Source organism: Phalaenopsis equestris, unplaced genomic scaffold (genome assembly GCF_001263595.1).
Source record: "Phalaenopsis equestris unplaced genomic scaffold, ASM126359v1 Scaffold000761, whole genome shotgun sequence".
Classification (NCBI taxonomy): Eukaryota; Viridiplantae; Streptophyta; class Magnoliopsida; order Asparagales; family Orchidaceae; genus Phalaenopsis; species Phalaenopsis equestris.
This window is the reverse complement of record NW_018165201.1, coordinates 765,874-791,917: the sequence shown is the minus strand read 5'-3', so window position 1 is coordinate 791,917 and position 26,044 is coordinate 765,874. Positions and strand designations below refer to the sequence as shown.

General features: G+C 32.0%; 2 protein-coding genes across 7 annotated transcripts in view; one reads left to right on the top strand and one right to left on the bottom strand.

Moving 5' to 3' along the window:
• The first annotated feature begins 2,248 nt into the window (after positions 1 to 2,248).
• LOC110030998 (survival of motor neuron-related-splicing factor 30) lies at positions 2,249 to 14,198 on the top strand. Its single transcript, XM_020734011.1, has 8 exons — positions 2,249 to 2,423; positions 7,554 to 7,622; positions 8,453 to 8,569; positions 9,038 to 9,132; positions 9,230 to 9,305; positions 11,155 to 11,340; positions 11,999 to 12,127; positions 13,712 to 14,198. The coding sequence occupies exons 1-8, from the start codon at positions 2,349 to 2,351 to the stop codon at positions 13,877 to 13,879; spliced, it is 915 nt and encodes a 304-aa protein (XP_020589670.1). The 5' UTR covers positions 2,249 to 2,348; the 3' UTR covers positions 13,880 to 14,198.
• Positions 14,199 to 14,684: 486 nt separating this feature from the next.
• LOC110031019 (protein-lysine methyltransferase METTL21B) overlaps positions 14,685 to 26,044 on the bottom strand; it is a 32,266-nt gene continuing 20,906 nt past the window's right edge. For 3 of the 6 annotated variants that reach the window (XM_020734047.1, XM_020734049.1, XM_020734048.1), the window contains exon 9: positions 14,695 to 15,098. The gene's annotated coding sequence lies outside the window, so the exon portion shown is untranslated. Of the gene's footprint in view, positions 15,099 to 20,790; positions 21,235 to 26,044 lie in introns of all 6 variants that reach the window. The other 3 variants (XR_002294700.1, XR_002294701.1, XR_002294702.1) reach the window with 3 other exon arrangements.

The following is a 26,044-nucleotide window of genomic DNA, read 5'->3' as shown; positions in this document are numbered from 1 at the left end:
ACTCGTGTATAAGTACATTTGAACTCATCCAAGATAGTAGTTGAACTCGCCCACTCATCTACTCATCCATAAGAGCAGTTGAACTAGCCACTTGTATACTCATCCAGTAGAATGTCCGACCTCATCTAGAAGTTGAACACATATAGGAGAACTATTGAAGCCCTTTACTCATCCACTTGTACAAGAGAATAACCATGAAATCAACTCTCACATGAGAGTTCTCTTAAAATAAGTTCAAGAAAGTAGCTTGCTTAGGAGAGTTATCCCATAATAGTTGTCCCATTACAACTCTTACAGAGAACTCATCCAAGTTTGAATAGACTAATAAAGATGTGATCTGATGAAGTGCCCAAAAAATATAAGATTAAATAAGACGTCGACAAAAGACAAGATGTCATAGAAAATACAATATATACACTCAATGCCATATATGACAAATCCAAGCTTTCAAAAGTTCTTAGAAGTCTCAGTGTAATCAATATATGTAATCACAATATATGTATATTCTCTAGAAGAAACACCCCTATATAAAAAAGAAGAGATGATATAACAACGAGAATATTTCTTAAAAATAGCTATAAGAAAAACTTACACTACATTCTCACTTTTCTCTCTCTTATGCACAACTCATTGTTCCCCTTCAGCCAGTATATTATTCCTTGGTTGTTATCCCATGGACAAAATATGTCTATATATATATATATATATATATGCTTCAAAAAGGTTCGTCATTTGCAAATAACTTAGTGTTTGCCACGTTAAATGACTTGTGTTTTATTCGTCCGTTAAGCAAACGAACAAAACACGAATATTTTTTTTTTTGAGCTTGATTTATAAACAGGCCGAACACAATCTAATGCTTTTTCGTTTATGTTCGGCTCATTTTCACTCTAATTAATTAAATAATTTTATTTATTTATTCATTTTATATATTAATTATTTAAATGTATTAAAAATGCTAAATTTTATTATTTTAAAATTATGCTTAGATGGTATGGTTATAAAACATATACATTTAGATGTTAGATATGTAAATAAATAAAATTTAGGTCGTATGTAGGGGTGTAAATGAGCCGAACACGAGCAAGCCCAGGCGCAGCTCGTGTTGCCGAACACGAGCGAGCCCAGGCACAGCTCGTGTTCAGCTCGTTTATATTTCGAGCTCAAAAAATGTGTTTGTGTTCGCTCGTTTGCTTAGCGAGCCGAACACGAGCCGTTCACGTAGAAAAAGTCATTTTTATAACCCTAATCACTAGGGGTGTAAATGAACCGAACACGAACGAACAAAGCTTGTGTTTGTGTTCGGTTCATTTAAAATTTGGTTTGTTTGAAATAAGCTCGTGTTCGTTTCTTAACGTACGAGCCGAACACAAACCGAACACGAGTTGTTCGCGAACGACGAGCCAGTTTGACATCCCTAATATTAATATATAAAAATAATATTATATATTAATTATATAACTTATATTATATAAATATTCAATATCTATATTAGTATATTACTACTATAGTATATTAATATATTATTATTATTATTTTATTATATATTATAATTTATAAAATTTAATGTTTTAAAATATAATAAATTTTTTATATATAATTATTTTATATTATTTTATATTTCAAACAATAACGATTCGAACACGAACGAACGCATCACTGTTCGTGTTTGGTTCGTTTAACTAACCGAACGAAAAAAATTTGTTCGCGTTTGTCTCGTTTACTTATCGAACGAATCGAACACGAACTCATTGACGAACCGAACACGAACTGTTCGCGAACAACGAGCTTTTTTGACAGCCCTACTAATCACGTAACCATAAGATGTTAAAGAATGGGGCAAGATTTAAAACATCATTTGAATCTAATATAATAAATTTTATTTTATTTTCATTTTATTTTATTTTCTTCTTAATTAATACTTTTAATTGATTATAAATCTTTGTAGTATTGTAGTCAATTAATTTTTTAAAGGTTACCCCACACACACACACACACACATCTATTTTGAGCACACATAAATTGTTCACGAGCTATTTTGAGCACGAGCCGAACAAAAAAAAAAAAAAAAACTATACAAGGAGTAGGTTGTAAATATTTTATGGTTTAAATAAATATAATTATTAAATAGAAAATGATTAAATTTCACTATTTGAGACTCCTACAAAAAAATCTCCACCGTTGATACCCCGTGCAACTGTCAGGCTGATCACCGTTGATTGTTGATTTAGCAATATTAGTTATCTCCTCCCCCGGCGAGCGAGAAGGCTACGCATTGCTCTGGTCATTCTACCTCAACACGCGCTCTATCCTGGTGTAGACGAAGCGTGAGATTTGAGAAGAAAACGATGCATGGGGGAGAGGATGTAAGCATCGAAGAGCTCGCTTCGAATCTATCCACGTATAAGGAACAGCTCAATGAGGTTCTGTTATCTCTATAACCCTAATTCTTGCATCGGCGATTTGTTTTTGGTTACGAAGTTACAGATCCTTATTGGCTTTGATTTCTTGCATGGTTGTTGTGATTTTCCATGTTTTTGGTTCTGTATCTGTAGTATGGATTTGAGGAATGTTCGCGTATTTGTGATAGGTTTAATTTGAGAACCCGAACTTTTTTGATTGTGTCATGGTTTGTCAACTTTAATTTTAACTTGGCATGCATCGAGCCGGAATTTTAGAATTTTGATGGTGGTGGTGGTGGTGGTGGTGGTGGTGGTAGAGGATCTTGGTGGAGCATCCTGGATGAACTGCGGATTCTATGCTGCATCATGAAGATATTTGAAAAAAAGGAATTAAATAACTAATTACATGCTAAATACTATATGTTAATACACTCATGCAGACACATAATATGAAAATCGATACATACAAGTCAGTCTAGTTAAGATGACATCTTTTAGGAGAAACTTTGACGAAATTCTACAAAAAATGCAGAACTTGAAGTGAGCCTATTTGAGATATGATTCCTTAAAATGGGCTAAGCAACACATCTTGACAAGACTTGGAAAGTTGACGTAAGGAAAGTCCTTTTTCTTTGTTGTCCTGACCACACTCTTCTTCCACTTGGCATATCTTCTCCTTATATCCACCTTGTACTTAACCCTTTCATCTCCCTCGTCATCTCCAAAAACTCTCCTATTCTTGTCCCCAACCATTTTCATCTCCCTCATCATTGTCAGTTCATAGTTCATTATGTTATGCTAGTCTTCGTGCTCTATTTCTTTCTTTTTTAGGCTTTCTTTTTAGTACGTTGCTCCTTTGAGACGAGTCAAGTTGAGGATTTCCTAGATTGACTTGGTTTAATTATATTATAACTTGTTCATGTTTTTATCGAGTTCGAGTTTGATTTTCACATATATATGCTCATACTTAGCCTGATTAAAATTTTTAAAAATCGTACTGGTCTTGTATTTAATTTGTTTGTATTAATTGAACAACTACTTTAGCAATTTAATAAACAGGCTAGAATTTGAATGTATAGTTGATTTTTAATATAAAATTATTAACAAATAATTTTACAAAACTAAATAAAAACAATTGAATAAATTTCAAATTAGTATCTAATTAGTTTACGCCAATGAAATAATATAATAATAAGTTAAAATAAGCTTTATTATAATTAAATAATATAAATAAAATTAACCAATTTTTTCATTGAAATAAAGAAATGAGAAAATTTTATTATAAATTATAATATGCTATAAATATATAATTAAATAAATTCTAATTAATTAAATTTTATTTAAATAATATTATATATGATATAAGCTATTATCAAACTTACTACAAGATATTTAACAAGTTACTTGTTGAAAAATAAATATATTTATTCTTGAATATAAATAAACGATTTGATTTGTGCTTAAGTTTAGCTCATTTAACCATTGAGCTTTTAAGAAATGTTCAAATCTTTTTATTTACTAATTTGGATAAATATGAGTGAGTTTTAATCGAGCCAAGTTTAAGTTGTTTATCGAGTGCATTGGTTCATTTACAACCCTGCTCCTTGTATTGTTTGTCACCTTATCATATTGGATAGATTTAATTAGGAGTATAAATGAGTCAAGGTGAGCCGAGCTCAAGTCACTCATTGGCTTGTGCTTGAGCTTTGTTAATTAATTAAATTCGAGGTTGAGATTGTGCCTAATTGTACAATTTCATGTTAGAATATGGATTAAATTGCTTATTATTAAAGAAAAAAATATTTTGATTCAAGCAACTGTTATAACAAAATGATAGAAAAAATCATTTGATATAAAAAAATATAATTTAAATTTAAATTATTTAATACTTTATACTAAAAACCTTAAAATTTATTTTATTTTATAGTCATTTTATATTAATATATCTTTTTAAACAATCTAATTCATGAGCTAATGATTCCAGTTAGGTCTAGCTAAAATTTGATTTGCTAGTTTATCGAGCTCGCCCCATGAGCCATTTGTTGAGTCGAGTTTGAGCTAGCGTACGAGTCGGTTTGTCTTAGTTACATCCCTAGATTTAATTCAAGATCACCGCGTCTTGATTTATCAATTCTCTATAAACTTGTTATACATCAAGCTGGAGCCTTGGCATTTTTCTTTTGGTGCTGCCCAATTAAGTTGTGAACTGTAGATACAGAGTTAAAGATGCTGAGAACCATCTATTGTTTTTTAGTTTAATTAAGATTGGACTTTATTACATTGATCTCCTATCTTAACATCTCTTTATGCTGAACTATTTTTGCTCTTCGGAAGATTATTAACTATTTAATCCATCTGCATTGCTTGCAATCCTTGCAATGGCTTCAATCAATTTAAACTTGAATTTGTGCATTTTTGCATCCACACTCAATATAAAGCTCATTAAACTAATGGATTTATTTTGTGCAGATCTTGATTTTTATCGGTTCATTTTGGAATTAGGGCCGATTAACATACTGAGTATTAGGCAAATGTTTATCTCGGTTGTTCTTAAAATTCTATTTATGAATTTTCAACCATAACCTATGCCATGCTTTTTCTTTTTTTTTTTTTTTAGCAATGAAATATAGTCTGCTCTTCAATTAGTGTAGACTCGTTTTTGATTGAGTATTTTTGTTTGTTTGTTTGTTTGTTTTATTGCTGGTTATTCCATATGATCTTTTCTTTTCCTTCCTTTTTTTTTTACCTCTCATTTGAAGCAGCGGGTTGATCGGGTTATAGATTGTCTATTAAGTTCGCTAAATTCCATCTAGATTTCTGCAAGTCCAGGAAAAAAAAAATGATGATGGCAACTTTTGCTTTGGTTTAAAAGTTCATGATGTCGTTTTGATGATTTTTCTATGTTCTCTGTAAGATAAAGAATGCTTGAAAGGTGAAGTAATTCATGAGAAATATTCAAAGGAAGTTATTGGCTCCTTTGCTTTTTTTGTGCATTTCTTGTCATTCAAGTTTGTCCTGTAAGCTGTATCATTTTAATAAAATTCTCACATGATAATTATGATCTATATGTGCTGGAAACTATTTTGTTTCTTATCAACTATGCTTATATGGTTTCTTAGTTAAACACCTTTTGTAATATTTTCCCTTATGGTTGTTAACTTTAAGAAGCGTCTTGTTATTAGCTGTACGTATTTTGATACTTGGGAAACTAAAATTATTTTACTTAATAATTTCCTAGTGTTTGCTAAGTAATATTTGTTGAGATATATGCGATCTTTTGAGTTATATTTAGGAGGAACTTGTAATCCATGCTCATAGAAAGTAAATATCATGAAATCAGAAATATCCTTTCTTCTTGCTTTCAGACTTTTCTTCTTAATGCTGATGGCAGTGGGAATAAACCATATAAGCGTCTTTTCCATTGCATACAGGGAATTGGGTAGTAAAACATTTTAACAATAGGTGAGTTCTTACCAACATGATGGTTTGTAGATCTCCAGTACTTGTTTATATGATTAATTGGTGGGAGAACCGTAAAATTATATTTCAGAAAAAAATACGAGAAAGGTGGCGGAATAGTATGGCATTAAAGGACAAAATGGCTGGGGCAAACATGGACTTTTTTATTGATAGAAGATTGCATTCGTTGAGGAAGCATCTACCGGTCTTACACTGTAGTGGAGGACGTTACAGAAATTGTATTATTGAAGAAATGTGTGCTGCTTTAAAACTTTTATTCTACCAATATACTAGTCCTATTTTATAAAATACATTTTTTGTTTTGTATGCCTATATGAGCTTAGATTTATACCCGTGTGTGGATATTGTTGGGTAAAGAAGAGAATTTTTGTATTTGTTGCATGATTTGGTTGTAGACAAGAAGCACTCATCTACACCAATTTGGCATAGTTACTTGTATTTGACATTTTTACCCCCAAAATTCTTAGACTTTCATTTTTACCCTTAGCCTTAGATTGTATATATTGGTAAGTTTATGGATGTTTGCATTCTGGTATGATATTGATCTGCTTTGAAGTATCTTGAAGATGTAATTGCGGTTTATGTTTCAGATCTCTAAAATGGCATTTCTGGAGGATTTAAAACATAACATCTCATTCTATTTTCACCCTCTTCTCAGTGTAAAATATTATCATTTGACCATAGTTTTGTTATTCTCATAATTCTGGATCACTTGAGCACATCAATTTGTTGATTTATTCAGCAAAGGATTGTTAGTTGATGCAACTAGTTCTATATTTCCTAATGCAACTACCATGATGTATAACGTGTTGTCAAACAAAGGAAAAATGAGGGTTACCTTATCACAATTAACTAGTAAAATAAAACCATTTACAAAGAAAACGAGCCATCTAATGAAAAGGAAATAAGTTAACTATATTGAGATTAATTCATGATTTAATACTTCTGATGAGATTCTATGTAAAGATTTCCCTTAGGGTATTACACCGAGAGGGGTCTTAAAAGTCTTTGAATTCATTGCATTTGGCACTATTTCCATTTTGACTTTATGGTGAAAAAATTCACAATGCATTTGGGGTGATGTTGACTTTATTCAATTGAGCGATCTTGAGCCGATCCTTCCATATCACATCTGTTTGTAGGGTTCAGAAAGTTAAAGCTCACGTTATAGCCGATGTTAAATATCAAATAACTTCAATTATGTCTGTATTAACTAACTCTTAATTGGCATGTAGGCAACAGTATTTTTACTAATAAATTTAAGCAAATGAACGTTACTTCGTTTAAGATATATTATTAAACTGCAAGAGATGATGCTACTGCTACACTTTATAGTTTTTAGCTTCTTCTTTTAAACTTTCCTATATTAATTTATTGGGAAATTTATATGCATTCCACCCAATTCTTATGGATTTACCTATCTCACATCCAAAGTTTAATTTTTACACGCACAACACTTTATCTATGGATGAAAAGATGGATTTGACTATTAAAAGGTTATGATGAGTGTTACTTTTCATATTATATTTGTAATTATGAAAGTTTTGGTGTGAGATAGGTAAATGTGAAAGTTTTGGGTGCTATGTATGTAAAAGCCCCTAATTTATTTCACATAGTTTTCGTTATTGTTATAATTGTCTATCTTGGATAATTTGAATTCTTTTGAATCAGGTAAAAAGGCTTTTGGCTGATGATCCTGGAAACTCAGAATATGCAGACATGGAGAAGGAGCTTATGGAGGTAAGATGGAAATGGTATTCATCAGTTTCTCTTTCTGTGCCATTTGTTGGAAGTTGCTGTATCTGTTTGATACATGATTTCGTACCGATGCTTCTAGCAGCCAATCAATGTGTTACCATGTAAAGGATAGAATATTCTCAAGGGAACTTTTCATACGTGCCATATGATTTTATGTATTTACAAATATAACACCTAAAATTTCATATTTACATGTATACCAATTTGGTGTCTTAAACCTTTGCATGAAAATGTGTATTTCATTTTTAAACAGTGATTATAGTGGTTTTTTGAATGTATTAGTAAAGATTTGAGCGTTATGCATGTACATATGAAAATTTAGGTGTTAGATATGTAAATTCATAAGAATTGTGTGATATGCACGTAAATGTTCCTATTCTTAAATATGTGCAAGTTTAACATATGGTTATTTCCTCCATTTTCTTTTTCTCTCAAGGAGCAGTCAGATTTCAGAAGCAGGACATAAATACTACTTTCTTATTGCAGATGGTCTTTTTGTCAAATTTAATGTTTTCTTTGTACACTAGAAGGTGAGAATGATGTTGTATAGAAAAAACAGCTCTTATATAAGGTAATGGGGCCATATGAGCAGTTATCGTAAGACAATGTATGGAAAATCATAGCTTTTGATGAGATGGCCATCATCCTTTATCTTGGTTTATATGCAGGGATTTGGTGATGGCCTGCCTGATTGGAAGGATCTGATTCAGATTTGTTGCTGCTATTCTAAGTTTGATGTTTTGCTACGGATTCGGGCATTTTTGTCATCTGATGCTTCTGTGTTTTTCTGAGTGACATGCTCTTGAATGTAGGTTATTGCATTGACAGAGGAACTGTTGGTTACCACAAAACAAGTTGAATATTCTAAGAGTGATACTGAGTTGGATGAATATGCTTCCACTTCTATGGGTACCTCTAAGTCAAAACTGGTATATGAACCTAGCTCACTACTGTGCCTCTAAATGTGAAAATGAGGAATTTGGCATGAAAAGATGATTTTTTAGCGTAATTTTACATTTATTTTGTTTGTTGCATTCATGATGTTGCAGTGATGCTTACGATTCGTTTGGGATCACTTTTTTTTTTATTTTTTTTTTTGTTTTTATTTTGTTTTGTTTATGCTTTAATTTAAAACAAAATATTTTGACATATTTGATTAAGATATTATTGTTTTTAAAACCTCTTTGTTTTGAGTGTTTTTAAAAACATGTTAATTTGTTGTTAAAAAAAAATAGAAACATGTAAAAAATAAACTAAAAACACATGTTTTAAAAAATAAAAGTAAAAACGAAAACAAAAAATAAAATTGACCCCAAACAAGCCTTTTGTTTATCTTGATGCTAGTGTAGCATGAATTTACTTCTAGACGGCAAACAGTATTTTTGGCTTGCTTTCAGGGACCAGTTGGACGTTCTGAACAAAGTACAGAAGAATATCATAATTTTGCTGTTGGTACCAAAGTTCAGGCTGTTTGGAGTGAAGACGGGGAGTGGTATGTGGATAAAAAAAAATGTATTTATGCATTTTATGAACGTGACATTTTCAATCATTTTACCCTTTTTTTTGTGTTTGATTAGTTAAATGTTCAGGTACGATGCAACTATTGAGGCTTTGACTCCACATGGATACTTTGTCTCTTATGATAGTTGGGGAAACAAGGAAGAAGTGAGTTAAATGTTATCATGATCTTAAATTTATTACGGTGTGGATGATGATATCCTTAGCTTTCCATATTTTGTTTCTTTTTTTTATCCATTGATACCCATGTGAAGGCATTTATTGAGGAAAAGAAGTTTTAGGTGCTTACATTGCTTATATGATGCATTAATTAGTTGAATAAAAGGTCTTATTGTTACAATTAAATTGTCTTTCAACGCGAGATCCAGCTTAAAGAGATTAACTGCACTTATGTTATGGAAGGATTGATCACAATATATTGAATGTATTAACAACAATTTTTGTTAAGGTTATGCATATGTCACATGAAATTTGGTCATTTACGAAACCAACGCCTAACCCAAAAAAGAATGAACTACTAAACCCGTGTGTTTTTTGTTTTTTGTGCTTTTCTAGATTGGTGCGGTCAATTTGCAAATGGGCGTAGTTGATTATTAGTTTAATAATTAGCCATATTTATAGTGTGCAAGGATAATTTCCCCATTTAATAATCTCTTTTTTTTAATCTTGATTGGTTTAGACATCTGTTATTATTTGCAAGGTAAAATGTTTTGAAGTCATTCTTTTACCTGTCGTAAATTTTTGTATAACTGATTTTTTGTTTGCAAACTTAAATGACATGATTTGGTAATGACTTGGGGAGGTAAAGAAGGCCCTTGATCATACAAATCTATTGGCCTATCAAGGGAAATATTTCACCATTGTCCAACTTATATATATTGCCTGTTCTTTGTTTTAGTTTTTTTATAATTATTGAAAATTGAAATTGGCACGGGGCATCGATGGCACATTTGATGGCATAAGTATACAATTAGAGGTATTGACATGACACAGCTTTGGCTTGGTGATTGTATCATAAGTCTAAACCTAATTCATGTACTTAATGTACATCAATTCTAATATACATAGCAAATTTAATCTTAGTTCTAGATCTGGTCAACTCTTATTTCATTTTTTTTTGTCTCATTTAAGTTGTATCATATTACTTTTGGAAAATTTTCTAATTCTCCATTTTTTTTATAACAATTGAGTCAAGTGCGGCACTCTTAAGTGTAACATCTTCGCAAATCTTTTCATACTGATACTCTTTATCACAATTGATTTAGTTTGTAGCACGTCACATCTGTATACCTAGCACTGACAAAATAAAATTTTTAATCCATTATGGATTTTGATGCAAGCATAATGAGTGGTTATGGACCTAGCATCAACTTCCAATTTCATCCATACTTCGGACTGATGATGGTGTTCATGAAATATTTTCTTAGAAATTATTGCAAATTTTTTTTTTTTTGATGTAGCATGTTGGCACGAGATTTTTTTTTTGATGTAGCATGTTGGCACGAGATAAAAAGTGAGTAGTGTCACAATAGTCCCCTAACTATTTACATGGGGCCATTTAGTCCTAGAGTCTATAAATACGTTAAATTAGTTCGTACTCTTTTTATATGAGCTGAAATAGTCCCTCAAATGGATTATTTTATCCCCTATTAAAAGAGTATGGGGACTAAATTAACATTTTTATGGACTTTGGGAGTATAAAGAGTCTATGGTTTATTTTGACACTTCTCTTGGTAATAGCCACTTACTGTCTTCACTGATGGATATCAATACTTTAATTTCATGTGATCAAGACAATAAGGCTTATTTGTATTTCTTCACTTCACAAACTTGATCGCTTTGGAGTGAAGATCAATTAGTTTGAATTGCTTGAGTACTTTATTTTGGTTGGGTGGTCTTTCTTTAGAATTTATTAGCTGCTTATTCTTTCTTGTGAATGTTTTTGTTTCCTGTCACATACTTTGAAGCCTTATAAGGAAAATTAATGCTCTCTTAGGTGGAACCTTACAATGTCAGACCAATTAGAGGGGTAGAAGTGAATGCTTTGCTAGAAGCTGAAATGCAGGCTGAAGCTACCAAGCAAGCCATTAAAAGAAAGATTGCACAGGCAGCTGTAATGGACTTCCAGCGGCGTTCAATACCTCAAAAACTTCGTATCGAACCAAATGATCCTGAAGATGTGGTATGTACTTCTATTAGAATTCCTTTTGGATTATTAATGGCAGTGAACTGTTTCTGGACATTGGATGGTTGCATTTGTTGCTAAATTATTTGTTAAAATTTTAAAGTGATGCTAACCATTTTAATGGTCGATGTGATTACAATTTAGATGATGTAATCCATGAAAGATTAATCAAAGTCTAAGAAGTTATATTTTTTATCAGATTAATTCAGGACAATTGGAAGTTATTTGCGCCTGTTTTCAGACCTTTTTTATACTATAGAGGAATTCATATTTGGTTCATTGATAGGGTTGTCTCTGGCAATGCTTGCTTAAATTTGATATTGACATAAAGTGTCAATATGGTCTCCTGACTTCTTTGCAAGAGGTCATTTAAGTCCCAGAGTTTATCAAAGTGTCAATTTAGTCCACAACCTCTTTGAATATGAAGACTATTTAAAAGAGTCTTGGGACTAATTTAGTACTTTTATAAAATTTGTGACCAAATTGGCCCATATAAATAGTCGGGAATTATTTTGGCACTCTATGCATTTGATGTTTTACACCCATGGTTGCTAATGATTATTTGCATAAATATTTCATTTTACAACTTCTGCTTTTAACATTTTTATTTGTCATCTCTTTACTTTGCTCAAGGTCGATATTTGTTAATCTGCAGAAAGCTGCTAAGCGCAAGAAAATTCATGCATTCAAGTCAAAGGCTCGTGTCGAGCAACTCGAAGTTGTGCAGAATAAAAGGCAGAATGCTTGGCAGCAATTTCAATCTGCAAAAGGGAAAACGAAAAAGGTAATATTTGATCTCTTTTTGTGTTGTTGTTATGTTTTTTGGTTTATTTGAGTGTCATCATGCTCTGAACCGTTTGAACTTTTTCTTCTAATTTTCATGCTGCATCAATTATTGTGAGGCTTGTTCTACCGTGCACAGAAGTAATTTCTAGGTGGTATCATATTAATTGCCAAGTAGTTGGTATGATTATTTAAGAGCGAGCTTGCGTCCTTATACACACTCCATGGTCCAATTGAGCGCAGCCATAATGACAAAGAATGAACAAGATATCATACAAATTCAGTTTAAATTGCATTGTAATAACAAAAATTACTCGCGTAAAACAGACTAATTCAAACCAAATAAATTGAAAATGATTTACTATGGACATGACGGGCAAGAATGCATCATTATTGTTTGTTTTCCATTATGAATTGCACCGACAAGTCTGAAACATCAAAATTGCTTATAAAGGGCACCTCTATTACCTGAGCCACTGCACGTGAAATTCACAGGCATGACATTCAAAATATATGAATGATGGTTATGTGAGAGGATCGGTACACATATAGTTGTGTGAGCGTGTGTAATATCCTCACAATATTGTGCATTCGCCTTAGATTTCATTCTGCGTGAACGTTGTCTCAGGGCAATTAAAAAAGTAAAATAAATTAAACATATCCAGTTTTATCTAACCGTACCTTCTACTCTTTCTCGAATTCCTTTTCACATATATTGCTCATACTTTGCTTGCTTAAAATTTTTAATGTTTATACTTGATTTGTAATTTACTTATTTATAATAATTGAATAGCTAAAAATTTAAAATGAGTACTTAATCTTTTATTTCAAATTAAGTAAACAAGTTAAAAATTTAAATGACTGATTGCTTTTTTTATATAAAATAAGTAACAAATAATTTTAGGAATAGAAATAAATAAGCAATTAAAAATATTTCAATTTAGCATCTAACTAGTTTATTTCAAATAAATAAAATAATACAGGTTACAAGTAAGCTTTCTTGCATTCAAATAAGATAACAAAGTACGAGTTCATTGAAAAAAAATACATTAAATTTATGTGCATTTTAATATTAAATTATAATATATTATTATTACATATATTATTAAATAAGTTAATTAAATTTTATTTAAATGATATATCGTACAAGTACATAACATTTAACAAGTTACTTGTCGAACATCAAACAAGTATGTTCACAAGCATTAATAAACGAGTTGGACTGTATTCAAATTTAGTTCATTTAAATTTCAAGATTATAAAAATTGTTCATATTTATTTATTTAATAATTTGAACAAAAATGATCGAATATTAATCGTGCCGAGTTTAAATTGTTCATCAAGTGTATTTGTTCATTTATAGCCCCAGTTTCACTCTTCTTTTATTCAAAAGATTATGACAACTAAATCCATCAAACTTCTTCTCTTTCCATGCTTTCCATGCCGAATCAATAAGACCTTATACCAATTGATCCAATTTTCCAATCTTCATTTCATCTCTTTATTGTTATTATTATTATTATTATTATTTTTAAACTTTTGAACATTATTTGATGTTCTCTTTTTGGTTGATATAATGTTGAAGATTGGTTTCTTCTCTGGGCGCAAACGGGAGAGCATTTTCAAATCTCCTGATGATCCAACGGGCAAAGTTGGGGTAACGGGCAGTGGAAAGGGGCTGACCGAGTTTCAGAAGAGGGAGAAGCACCTGCACCTCAAAGGTACTGCTGTGGATACTGAAGATGGACTGTGAGCTGAACGAAGAACAATATAGTGAAATGTACTGCAGCTTAAGAGACATACCTTTCTGTGCTGAAGTTTTAACATAATTTTTGTAGAGTTATATGGAATTTATTAAAAATGTGGATTTTGAAGTTGGGATATTGCAAATTGGATAATTTTAACTGGTCTTATTTGTCAATTTGTTATATTTCTTTGCCTGGATGTTGGGTCGGTGATGTTCTAATCTCGGCTCGAGTTGAGGTAGGGATTGTTGATTTTGTAGGTGTGAGATTTATTTTCCCATGTATTTACATATTTCAAAGCACCTAAATTTTACTTTTTTCTTGTATTTATGTCATCCAAATCTTTCGTATTGCACAAAAAATACTGCCATTTTAATCATTGAAAAGTGAAATGGACATTTTTATGCATAGATAAGATGTTATGTATATTTAAGAATTGATGTTTGAGATATGTTAGTACATAAGAATTGAGCAGTACCTATCGTTCATTTGCAAAATTTAACATAATCCAGGTGCATTTTTGTCATCTGGGGTAATAATTAGCAAGTTATTGAGTAACACTTAAACAAAAAAAAAAAAAAAAATGAATCCTGTATTATATATAAAAAATTTAAAATTCATATGTTTAAGTTTCAAAATTTAAAAAAATTCAAAAGGCATTGGAATGCTGACACTAAACACACTACCTCCACTTAAACTCAAATGTCAGGCAAAAGATTCTATCAAATGATTGTGTATGTCTCATACCATACACTCTACTTTCTATCATTATTTTTTTTTCTCTTAATTCTTTAATAAAATATTTTGTGGGGAATCACAATATTTCAGAATTGGATGATAAGAGTTTTCAAATTCATTCGAATGTTGTTGCACAAGAAATGTAATCACACAAACTGATAATTATATAAAAAGGTGTCTGACACATCAACATCAATTCCATGCTCACTCTGCAATGATCAAGATCATTGAAAAATGCTTGGGGTTCAGCTTTCAAACATCCACGACAACCACTGATAACATAAACCAATATCAAAGATCTAGCCACAAAAAAAAAAAAGTCTTGTATTAAAATTATAAAATATATAACTTCCAAATTCTAAGTAAATATCCTCCTTGTACTCAGTTATGTGCCTTTAGTTTGTTGCAACTTTGTTCTTACTTTGAATCCTAGTGGTTGGTTGATTCATCTCTCTTTTATGATTCCTCGGTGCCACATCAAGCCCACTCCTAAAAAATAAGAGAGATAATAAATACTAATTAGTAAGAAAAATTTGGAAAACTCCAAATCATAATAAAGACTACTCAGATAAATCATAGATGATTCATATGGACCACAGCCTCTTTAACCAATAAAAAGGGCTAAATATGATAGAGAAAGAAAAATCAGAGATTGAAAGAATGGCAAATGCTAAAGACATAGTCAGCATCCAATTCCATAGCCCCATCAAAAAGAAGAAAGAACAATCATAAATCCATAAAATTCATACAAAAACTAAAAATGGATCAGAAAACAAAATAGAATGAGCAAAGCTGCTCTTTCTAAAAACTACCAAAAGCCTATAAATAGCCCCAACTCACTTTATGAAGAAATGGAGATTAGAAAATATAAAGGAAATTTACATGCATAGCACGCAATTCTTATGAATTCACACATCTCATACCTAAATTTTCATATTCACATGCATACCACCTTGATACTTTATACCCATGCATGAAATGAATCATTTTACTTTACAAAGTGATAATAGAGCTAATTTTTATGTGATATTAAAAATTCAAGTGGTGACTTTATGAAGAAATGGAGATCAATAAATATAAGAGAAATTTACATGCGTAGCACAGAATTCTTATGAATTCACATATCTCACACCTAAATTTTCATATCGACATGCATAGCACCTTGACATTTTAAACTCATGCATGAAATGGTGTATTTTAAAAAGTGATAAAGTGCTAATTTTTATGTGACATTAAAGATTTAAGTTCTATGTGTGGTTAGGTGTGAGACATGTAAATAAACAGGAATTGCGTGTGATATGTAAATATATAAGAATTGTGTGCTATGTATATAAATGCCCCTATATATAAAGCATGAATAAAATCAGATATCCATCAAATTATAGAACTTAAAAGTAAAGGCAACGAAAACGTCACAAGTAAAATATCATTAATCAAAGTCAAATACAAGCATTCTTTCAAATAATTAAATTTTCTCAAATAATAATAATATTAGTTTTGAGTTTATGATGCTTGATAAAGTTTTTCTATTCTCCCTCTAGCAGAAGGTTTTATAACGTCCCTAATATTTCAAATGATAGCTTTTAACATTACTGAGACTGAAAAAACAAGCACTCCCATTCGCCTACACAACACTTTTTTTCTTCTTTGAAAATTTACATACATGGCACACCACCTATGAATTTATATATCTAACAACTAAAATTTGATATATACATTTATGACACTTTAGTGTCATAAACTTCTGCATGAAAATGTATATTTCACATTTAGAAATTTAATAATAGTGATATTTTTTGCGTGATATTAAAATTGGAGTGCTGTTTATGTAAATATGAAGATTAAGTGTTAGATATATAAATAAATAAGAACTGTGTGGTATGTATGTAAGCCCCTTTTTTCCCCTCATTTTCACCTCTTCTAACTAAAATGAAACATATTCTAGGGACATACCATCATGAAAAGACTATGAGGATATTGACTCTAAGGCAACCTAATACGGATGTACCTGCTGCGGGAGTCCTGAACCAGACTGCTAGGATCCCTACAGTAGAAATGTTGGACCAGCGAGCTCTTCCCTTCCTCTAGACCGAATGTCTAGCTCAAGCTAACACCTCCAGGGAGCCGAGCGGCCATACTTCTCATAGGATTTGCCACCCAACTGATCTGGGAGTCAATCCTTAAGTAGCCTAGGTCTACATATTTTGTTGTCATCAAGTTTAGGAGAAGGTTTTAATTGCATTTATGTTAGGACAGCCATCGGTACCCTGTTTTTCCTTCTAGGGCTGTATCCAAAGGAAAGTAGTGCTCCGTTTATACCTCATTGGTGATTCACTCCTTAGTGCTCTGACTATATCTGCTTCCCAAGGGAATATTTATCTTCGACTTTTCCATCCTTTGTTGCTGCAACACCCCTCCCTCGCTGCAGCCCTCTCCCAGACAATCGCCCAGTTGCTGTCTTCCTGCAACCTCCTTCCTCCCAGCAGCCGGCTTCCCTCTTCCACCTTCAATCCTGCACCACCAACCACCCTGTAACCTACTGATCCCTTTCGTGTCACCCCAACCGCAGCCTCTACCTCCACCTCCCCCTTCTCTCTCCCATTCTGCTGCCATCCAGCCATCCCTTGCCTTCAGCCACTAGCCCCACCAAAAAGCACGGCCTGGCCATCTTCCTGTAGCCACCACCAAATTCAAACATCTACTGCCACCCATTTAGGGACACTACCCTAGTTGCGTATGTGTTGTGTCTGTGTTGCTATTTTCTATTTAAGTTAATTATTTGTAATTCCCTATTTGAATTTTAACAATAATAATATTGTTCCACTGTTGTTTAATTTAACTCTTATAACATTTGGTATGAGAGTTAGCCTAACAATAGTCTTATCTTTAGGGTTTTCAGGGTTTCTAGCATTCACCAATATGCAACCCTATCTCAACCAAAAATTTTTCTTTCTCACCCCGCATCTACTCTCTCCCACACCCAAACTCTAATCATGCCACCGAAGAGACAATTGCCGGAAAGCGATCATAAGTTTTCCACGAAAGAGATGCTAGTTGCGAGGAGAGCTCTATAGACGAAACCACAAAAGGATCCCTTGTGGTCGAGGCACGTCATCTTTCATATCAAATGTATTGTAAGAGTGAAGGCACGCGAACGTGGTCTCCGCTTTTATAGTGCAGAAGTTGGACTTGGCTGCGCAAAAGAATCCCCAAACCTATTCTCTGACCTGGTTAAAGAATTGGAAAGAGATACGAGTGGAACAATAGTGTTTGGTAGAGTTTTTCATTGGCAACCAATTGCAAGATCAGATGTGGTGCCCATGGATTCCTATTACATCCTATTGGGGAGATTGTGGTAGTTCGATTGTAGAACTTAGCTTGATAGGTTCAAAAACACTTACTCATTCACGGAGGAATAGAAGCACATCATTCTCTTGTCCATTAGGGAGTCAGAAGGAGCAAATACACGCATCATGGAGAGACATGTGGCCCCACGTGCCACCATTCTACAATATATATGGAAAGTCACAATAGCAATGACCTTAATTGTTTTAGAGAAAATTGAGGAGACCGAGCCACAAAAGATGATCTAACCACTGCTAATCGATTTTCATGATGTGATGACCGACAATCCACCAAAGGGTTTACCACCACTCGGGGATATTTGCCAGGCCATAGATCTTATTCCTGGATTAGTGTTGCCAAACAAGCTCATCTAAATATTAAGACCAACTGAGTACGAGGAGTTACAATCCCCCTAAGGTCTTCCAAAAGTGGATCAGAAACTTAACATCCCTACTTCTCACAAAATTTGACACCCAACGGGGGCGGAGGGGCTTGCCAATCCTTAAGTAACTATGTCTATATTTTGTTGTCTTCATGTTTATGAGGAGGTTTTGATTGTGATTCAGTCAGAGTAGTTGTCGACGTCCCTTATTCTGTCTTCATAGACTATATTCAAGGGCGAGTGGTGCTCTAACAGTATCTCGTTCCCAAGAAGGTACTTATCTTCAGATTTTCCATCCTCGGCATCCATTCTTCCTTGTCGCAACACCCCTCCCTCATTGCAACCACAACTGCTGTCGTCCATGCAACCTACTTCCTCCCAGTACCCGGCCTCCCCCTTCTACCTCCAATCTTGCACAATCAATCACCCCTGTAACCTGCTGATCCCTTTCCTATTGCCCTCAACCTCAAACTCCACCTCCCCGTTACCTCTCCGACTCTGCTGCCATCTAGCCCCCCTTGCCTCCAGCCATCGACCTCTCCACAAACCACAACATTGCCACCATCATACTGCCACCAACGAGTCCAAACATCCCCAATTACCCCTTTCAAGATACTGCCCTAATTGCGGATGTGTAGTGTTCGTGTTGCTATTTCCTATTTCAGTTGATTATTTGTAATTCCCTATTTCAATTTCAGCAATGATATTATTGTTACATTGTTGTTGGGTTAACTCTTGTATCACAACCCTTCAAGATTTAAAGCATCAAGGTGAAAATTATTTTGGGAATTCTCTAGGATAGCACTGATTCTATTAAGAAAATGAATGTTCTCAACAACAAAGTAAATTATCTACTGATTACAAATTTAGGTTGCTAATACTAGCTACCATGTTTAGAGAGATTAACTTGAGCCAGTAGGTATTCATTATACCATTGTCCAAAGAATTGATACCACAAAAATAAGTGCAATGCGAAGTGGGGATTTTTTCTATAACAGAATTCAAATTACATTTGCCGGGAATAAAACTAGGACTAACACGAGGTCTTGAAACCCTTTGACTCAAACAGCTAAATTATTAATACTTTCATTGTTCATTGGATTTAAGCTTCTTTTTAGACCCTTTTTGATTTATTTGTTGTGGCGCATCATGCTTGTAGTGGTGCATCTTGCCATTGCTTGGTTGAACTAGCCTTAAGGTTAGGATGCATACTGAAGAAATATGAACAGACAAGGAAGTGGGTGACATTAAAAAAAACGATTTTCTAATATAATATTCTAAAAATTATCATTATCAACAAATCCCAACCATTATAAAGAATCATGATTGTTAGAAACAAACATTTCAAAATGCACATGGGCACTAGAGAGCCTAAAGATATTTAGTGCTTTTCACATATTATGCAAGCTTACAAAGATTTAAAATGAGTGCAGATAGATTTAAGAAGCTTTTAGAAATTAATAATTACATACAAAGCAACCGAAACATCATTAATTACAAAATCTAGCACCCATGTGAAATTTTTGAACTACCGAACGGATGAATTTATGTGTGCCACGGTCGAGAATTTGATAAAAATAAAAACTATGGGTCAGGGTTTTATCATGAGTTTTGATGAGCAAGAATTTCAAAAACGGATGAAAGTGGGCTCTAGATCTATAGATAGCAATGTTTCAGGAGCTATGTATGTAAATAACCCGAACAAGCAATAGCGCACAAATATTTACAAGACACGCCCTTGACTATGTCCTTGTGTAGATCTCCACATCCTATTATTCCACCATTTTAATCTCACTAACATCAGATCATCCTAGTTGGACAAATCTCTTGCAACCTATGCTCGACTAGCAAAAATCTTAAAAACTAATTTTACAAAAATATTACAACTTGCAAAGGTTTTAAAAATTTGTAAGAAAATACCTATATCTACCTATTTGATTCGATAAAATTATAGATATATAAAAAAAAATTAAAAGCAATTTCATTGACTTGACAATCATTAGAATAATTTTAAAAATTTTTTAGAACTGCCAATAGTCTATAAATAGCCTCAACCCACTTTATGAAGAAATGCAGATAAAAAATATAAAGTATGAAAAAAATCAAGTAAGCAATATATTACAAAACCTAAAAGTAAAGGAACAAAAACATCACAAGTAAAATATCTGTGAAAATTTAAGAAGATTTAGTTCTTTCCATATTTATCTTTCATATGGGTCGACCACACCTCCATATCTTAGAGGATTTGATTGAGATATCATAGAAAATTATTAATTAGTTTATTCCCTTCATATTTTATGTTTTTCTATTATTTATTCAATATTATTTTCTTTCCTAATTTAAGTAAAATATGTTGATAAGTTTGTAAATAGAGAGGAATTGATTTCCCTATATATATGTACTCTATTTGTTAATAATAGGAAGCAAAAAATTTTCTCCCCAAGTAAATTCTACCTGGTATCAGAACTAGGGAGCAAACCCTAGATCTGAGATCCCACTGCCACTGTCCTCCTTTTTCAGCCGCACATCTCTGCGATCCTTTCCCATCCAACGAGACCCTTTTGCAGCTGTCTTCCTTTCCAAGGCCATCTGTCGTTGTCTTCCTTTCCCAGCCCCATGTCTCTACGATACTTTCACAACCACAAGTCTCTATAATCCTTTCCCAGCAATCTGATAAGAGTCAGATGAAACCTCTTAGTCGTAGGTCTCTACGATCCATTCTTAGCCGCAGCTCTCTACGATCCTTTCCCAATGATTTGATCAGAGCCGATCGAAGCTTCTCAGCCATAGATACTTTTCCTGCCTGGAAGCCATAGCCCTTCCTTGCCGTCACATCTCCTGTTGTCCTGGAACTTCCCTGCAATAATAGGAATTACTCCCTGGAGGCTCTTACTCTATCTGCAGCAACGACATCAAGTAGTTTCAATCAATTTCAGAACAACAGCTAAAAGCAACCCTAAATACACTTAGGCATAATGACAAAGTACAGGATACAAACATCAAGTTCTACCCCGAAGGTGAATTCTGAGTCAAAGGCCAGGGATTCTATCCATGCTACCAAACTCGAACTTTATCACAAATCATAAACTCAATATCCATAGCTTTCTTCAAGTTACAATTTGTGTTTATGTACATTTGTGATAAAGGAAAAAAAGATCATCTCACTTGAGAGAACACAGTTCCTGAGATCATTGACCCTGATAAAATATTGGATACAATTGGATATGTTTGAGACATGTGTGAAAATGTCCACAAAATGCCATAGCATTTAAATCCATCATTGAGAAGAAGAGGACCATGAAATTCCTAGTAGGGCTTACTCAGAAATTGGATGAGGTAAGCTAGAGGATCATGGGAACAAATTTATCTCCCCATGAAGCCTTTACTGAAGTCAGGAGAGAATAGAGCACGAAGAAGCCGATAATGAATAGAAATAAGGCCAAGCACTAAAAGTTCGGCTCTGCACACGCATAATTCTTTGCATGACCCAATGGCCAAGAAGAACCATCATACATGTTATTGTTGCAAAGAATATGAGGTTATTGGCTATGAGGCAACCCTTCAAGATTTAAACCATTAAGGTTAAAAATATTTCTGGAATTCTAAAGGATAGCACTGATTACATTAAGAAAATAAATGTTATTAACAACGAAGTAAATTTTCTACTAATTACACATTTAGGTTGCTAATATTAACCACCATATTTAGAGAGTTAACTTGAGCCAATGGGTATTCAACATACAATTGTCAAAGGAATTTATACCATGAAAATAAGTGCAAGAGGAAGTGGGGGCCTTTTCTATAATGAAATTCAAATGGCATATTTCCTAAGTATGAGACTAGGACTAACACAAGGTCTTGACACCCTTTGAATTAACAACTAATTATCAATAGTTTCATTGTTCACTGGATTTAATCTTCCTTTAGACCTTTTTTATTTATTTGTGGCGCATATTGCTAGTTTAGGGTTCAACTAGGTTGGGATGCATATTGAAGCATTCTTCATTAATATAAACAAATACATGGAAGTAGGTGACATAAAAAGGAAAATTTTTTAATATATCTTCTTACAATTATCATTATCAGCAAATCCCAACCATTATAATGGATCATGGCGCTTAGTTATAATGTGGATTTGCATGAACTCAAACTTCTTGAGAAGTTTAAATCAACCCATTAAATTTTCTTAAGAATATATGTTGCTTCAAAGACAATTCGAGAAAGAGAGAGAGAGAAAATTTTTACAAGCTTTTAATTTATCAAAATATCTCCTATTTTAAAGCTTCTCAAAATAAGGCTGAAGTATGTGAGCAATTTCCTTAAATGCTCTTCAAATAGTTATAAAATAACTAGTTCGAAAAGCTTCAACAGCTAATCAAAACTCTAAATAAAATTCCAATAGCTAGCCAACTTTTCATAAAAATAGTTAATATTTAAAAAAATTATAAATTTAATTTTAATAAAAAAATGTCATTCAACATATCAAATCGCATTTAAGAAATCTAGTGAATACAATGTAATAAAAATTAATCCAAAATTCAATGATTGTAAAATAAATTTTACAAAATACAAATATTTACTTATTTTTTATGAAATTTTAAATATATTAATTAATTGGGTTTTTTTACATACCAACCACCTAAAACATTTAATAGAACATTTTAACAACCCAAACTTTAAATAGAATATATTATCCACCCAAAATTTTCACTCAAAACTTCATGAGTAAGTTTAGAAGAGTGGTTGTAATAAAAAAGTAGTTAGAATGTTATATTTAAAGTTTAGGAGGTCAAAATATTATATTAAGTACTTTGGATGGTTGATATATATAGACCCCTAACTAATTTTAAAAAAATATCTAAAATATTTTTTTTATAAAATGACATATGCAACAAATTATAAAAATTTAAGGTCAAAATATAAACTTAATATGTTTAATTAATATGATTAAGCCTTATTAATTTATTTTAATGCCTCATAAGCAACATATAAAATTATTTAAGCTTATCTATATAGGAATCACCCAATTAGGAAAGCTTATTGATATATTAGTCAAATACATTATTCTCAATTATATTATTAATAAATTAAATAAGTTATATATTCATATAAAGCAAATTAAGAAAATATAATAAGAAGTTTAAAATCATCTCAACAAGCTAATAATTTTAAATGATTTACAATCAAATTTTCTTAAATTTATAAATATTTAAATTGTTTTTTTAATTTATTTAAATTTATAAATTTTCACTTCTAAAGTTTAAGATTCGGCCATTTTTTGTAATTACAAATCTATTTACTCTTAGGACCTATTCTTGAGTTTTTTTTTATAACTTCTTAACCATCTAAATTTTCTTTATGTATTCAAGACATCTAATTTCATTGATGTTGCTTTGAAGTCCAAAATTTGTGCAATTACTTAATCTTGAAATCATTTAGTGTATATAATTAGAACCTCTAAATATATGTTTTTTTTATAATTAAAATACGCTTGTGCATATCATGGCTCGTAGAGCCAACAATATAAAGGATCATAATGCTTCGAAACATCTATTTTGATAAACATACGGGCACTAAAAAGCCTACAACATTAGCCATAACAACATCAATCTCAATAGAGAATAATACCTTATGGTTGATAAACCAAATTCTCATAACAGATAGTGAAATCTAAATAAGCATGATTGGAGATCCATGAGTAACTTCTACAAAGCCATTTTAAATTTTCATGGGCATACCAAGAATATAAAATATGTTTTATGAGAAATATGCAATCATAATCAATATTATTAAAGAAAGGAATAAAAATATTAAAAAACACTAAAAAGGTTGCTAACCAAAACGCCACAAATAGTGGAATTGCCAGCTTAATAAGGTGTAAGTTCATTGGGAGGCATGGAAGGGAGACTGACTTTGTGAAGCTTCAGATTAGGAGAAAGAAAAAGTAAAGTCTATAAAGGTTTTGACATACAAGGGATGCGTGAAAATCTATTAAATTAAATCAAGCACAAAACAACTTAAGAAATTCACCAAAGATTTTCACTAAGGAGAAATCAACGAGGAACCAATCTCACATGCCAAAAAATAAGCAAACTTTGATTATTTAATTTAATGATTCACAAAATTACATGTTGTTTCTGTTTATAGAACTTCAAGTGAGCATTACATAGCTATAAAACTACTATAGCATGCATGGGTTGATAAAAATAAGGAAATTATAAAAACACACTTGATTGACTTCTTCGCTTGACTTACAATGGAGGGGTCAACCATACCTGATGAAATAAAATGGACCTTTAGTTCATAACATACCATGTCCTATACAAGAAGGGGTTAACTAAAATATTTAAGGAAATTTGGGGCACTCCAATCCATATATTGAATACATAAGGATAGGGTATGAAAATGCAAGGAGACACTACTTTTTTATGTTAATGAAGGAATGATGATGATTCAAGGCTATTATTTCTGGGAGGGTAATTCTTTTATTTAACCGGGAATTTATGGAGAGAATCAGTATATGCTAAAGTTTCGTCTTAAATTTTACTTTAAAATTTCAGGAAAGTTCATATGAAGCCGCACTTACAATGGATGATGTTCGTTTCTTGCATGAGGTTCCGATTGTAAGCCTTAAAAATATACATTTTTTTATATGATAAAATATCTTGCACATTAAAAATAAAGTTAATAAGCATGTTCGAAGACAATTCAGGATACTAAGCATTTAGTTAACTGATAGTTTTGAAGGGGCTAGAAGGACCGACATACAATTTTTTATACGTAAGTGGCAACATTGAGCTCATGGTGAGCGTAAATTGAAGGATATCAATGCTCATTAAATTTGTTTGCAAAGTGTTTTTGATTTACAAATTTTGTATATTTGTTATTACTTCCTCAAATTTCTATCTTATATGTGACGACCTTTAAAATTATGTGTGTAAATATAAGCATAAAAAACCATGATCTAATGATAGCTAAATCAATAGACCTCTCGAGATTATAACCATAAACTATAAATGGTGTTTTATTTAAGATTTTTTTCAAAATAGTGCTATCATAAACAATAAAATAAAAAAATAAAAAACTAATAAATAAATATCCCAAATGCCTATGATTTTTCCAACTAGGTAGTGTTATAAACTATAGACATTTCAATTATTAACTTTTGTTCGATCAATAACATGTGAAAGAAAGATTAATGAAAAATTTAACCATGCTCCAAATAATTTTCAAAATATTTTTCAGAAATAGAAGATAAACCTAACATCTCTATTCAAAATGATTATTAACAGCAAATCATGCAGCTTCATAATTTCAGCCAAAATAAATTAACAATGTGTGAAGCATCATTTATTTGTCTTTTAGAATAAGGAATAAAATAAGCCACCCTAAAAAGTCTATCAACAGCAACAAAAACACTATTATTTCCCATAGAAGTTACAATAAAGCCCATTAAAAGTCTTCGAAAAAGCCTATGAAGAATTGAAAGTGCACCATACTTATCTAGGTGTTCTGTAGAAATGATTACTATACAAGTACAGCTTTATGAAACTATTATTTATAAATATTGTTTAAAGGTTGGCCAATAAAATCTATTTGTCATGAATTGCATTTTATTTCTTAAGGTTCAAAAAACTCTATATTGTAGTTCAGAAATGAGAAAGGCACTAAATAAAAATCTGGGAATGAAAAGTTGTCTACCATGATA

Coding starts and splice junctions, on each gene's coding strand:
- LOC110030998 (XM_020734011.1), top strand. CDS start 2,349: ATGCATGGGGGAGAGGATGTAAGCATCGAAGAGCTCGCTTCGAATCTA. Junction 7,623..8,452: donor TGGAGAAGGAGCTTATGGAG/GTAAGATGGAAA, acceptor TCTTGAATGTAG/GTTATTGCATTGACAGAGGA. Junction 8,570..9,037: donor GTACCTCTAAGTCAAAACTG/GTATATGAACCT, acceptor GCTTGCTTTCAG/GGACCAGTTGGACGTTCTGA.